Consider the following 1,995-nt stretch of genomic DNA (forward strand, 5'->3'; position numbering starts at 1 on the left):
CTCTCTGCTGTCTCTGTCATGGCCTCCACTCGGGTCCCTTCCACTGGCTCCGCCAGGATGCTCCCATGTTTATTTCGTGATGAGGCCACTGTCTTTTTTGTAAGTCTGGCTCTCACATTCCTGAAGAAAGAGCTGATCCTGCTGAGTATGTTGGTGGTGGGACCTGAACGCGCTGGAGATAAGCTCCTGCCCGATTTGTGCGAGGTCTTGGACTCACTGGTGATAGGAGCACGGCTGATGCCTTTGGGAGCAGCGCCCTGCTCGCTGCCCCCCGGGCTGCCGTGGCCTTTGGCCTTTTGGTCCTCTCTAGTGGCTCTGCGGCCGCCTGAGCACGGGCCAGCTGCTTTGGGGATTGTCTTGCTCCCCGCTGCCTTGTGGTGGCTTTCCACGGAACTGCAGAGCTTGGGGCTCGTCAGAGCTCTGTCCTCTCCCCAGTGCTCCCTCCTCTCCCTTCTTCCCTTGCGGGCCTGGGACACTCTCTGTGAGCTGCCATCCTGTTCGCTCACTTTGCCTTCCTGTGGCAAGCTTGAGACGAGGGTCCCCTCATCGTCCTTGTCGGCTCTTGCTTTGACAGTCTTGCTGGTAGGTTCTGCTCCGACCACAGTCATGCCGGCCCCTGGGGAGAGGCTGGTGGACGTGCTGGAAGCATACTCTGAATTGTTCTCAGCACCTGCCAAGGCCGTTTTCCCGCTCCTCAGGGATGTTGTGGCAGTGTCCCCAGTGGCTCTGTTGGTTTTGCTTCCTCCGGGCCCGTCGCTGGCTGTGGCTGCTATGGCCGTGCTCCGCTCTTCAGCGGCAGGAGACTTGATCACTGCCGTGCTCAAAGCACCCGCTGCGGTGCCTCCTGCCACCCCTGCTGTCTCCACCTTTGTCGTTGACTGCAATGCTGACGCTTTGTCGAGCCCTGTAGTAGGTTTTGCTTTCGCAGTGGCCACATCAGGCATGGTATCGGGCTTGTGGGAGTCCAGTTGGATTCCGTGCCCCCCAGCAAAAGCTGCAGGCGTGGCCCCGGCCACCTCAGGGCACGTGTGCAGGCTGCTGACGTTCACCTGGTCCTGATGCCCCTTTCCTTGGAAATCCTCCACGGCCGGGCTCCTCCCGTCCTGCTCCTCCTCGAACACAGGCATGCAGGGCATGTCCCAGACGGGAACGGCATAGGTGTTGCTTTCACTGTCCACTGGTGGTCGCAGGAGGTAAATCAGCTGTTCCCACTCGGCGAAGAGGTCTTCCCGTGCATCCAGAGGGGGACACAGCTGCAGGTAGAAGCAGCGGCCAGTGGCAAGCTTCACGCGCAGCTGTTGTTTCTCACGATTGTGAGTGGAGATCCTCACGAACTCCAAGGGAAGGAGCCTGGTGAGCTCTAAGGTCTTTGCAGCCTTGTGGCTCTTGCCCTTGGTGGCCTGGCTGCGCTCGGCGTGCTTTTCACAGCCGGTGGCCCGTTGGGCCAGCAGCATGATGTCTGGGAGCGGGAGGACGGGGCTGGTGGATGTGATGCCCATGGTCACCAGGCCGCCCCAGTTGTGCACGTCAATCGCTTCTCCCCTCTTCGTGACCTGGATGAAGTCGCTCTCGAATATCGGCGCGTACTTGAAATGGTCGTATTCGCCCTTGTGCAGTTGCTGCTGCAGCTTCCCCGTGGTGGTGTTGAACAGGTCCACCCAGGTGCTGCTCCGGGCCGTGTGATACGGGAGCAGAGAGTCCCCACTCATGGCTGTCTTTGATCACGACAGGCAGCACGGTTAAGGCGGCTCCCTGGCCCTTCCCTCCCTCGGCCTCACTGGCAGAAGAGCGAGCTGCGATGCTCCTGCGTCACACACGCGGCCCTGTGGCAGGTCTTCCAAGCCCGCCCCACAGGCCCCCACGTTTGCCTCCGGGTCTCCCAGAGGCAGGGGTGTGTGTAGGGGCACAGATGATCACAGTTGGGACGCTGTAGGGCACCTGGAGCCCAGGCTGAATCTCTTCAAGTGTGTCGAGAGGTACAGTAGGCTCCCCCTC

The 1,995-nt window shown here is 60.9% G+C and overlaps 1 protein-coding gene across 1 annotated transcript; it reads right to left on the reverse strand.

Moving 5' to 3' along the window:
* Positions 1-890: 890 nt before the first annotated feature.
* On the reverse strand, positions 891-1,709 carry LOC309801681 (Golgi-associated RAB2 interactor protein 4-like; the record flags this gene model as incomplete). The annotated part of the gene is made up of 1 exon (XM_082646755.1): positions 891-1,709. A coding segment is annotated over one exon (819 nt), but the record flags the coding sequence as incomplete, so codon positions are not given.
* Positions 1,710-1,995: the final 286 nt, after the last annotated feature.

Source organism: Mesoplodon mirus (assembly GCF_964341445.2).
Source record: "Mesoplodon mirus genome assembly, contig: SUPER_3_unloc_2, whole genome shotgun sequence".
Taxonomy (NCBI): Eukaryota; Metazoa; Chordata; class Mammalia; order Artiodactyla; family Ziphiidae; genus Mesoplodon; species Mesoplodon mirus.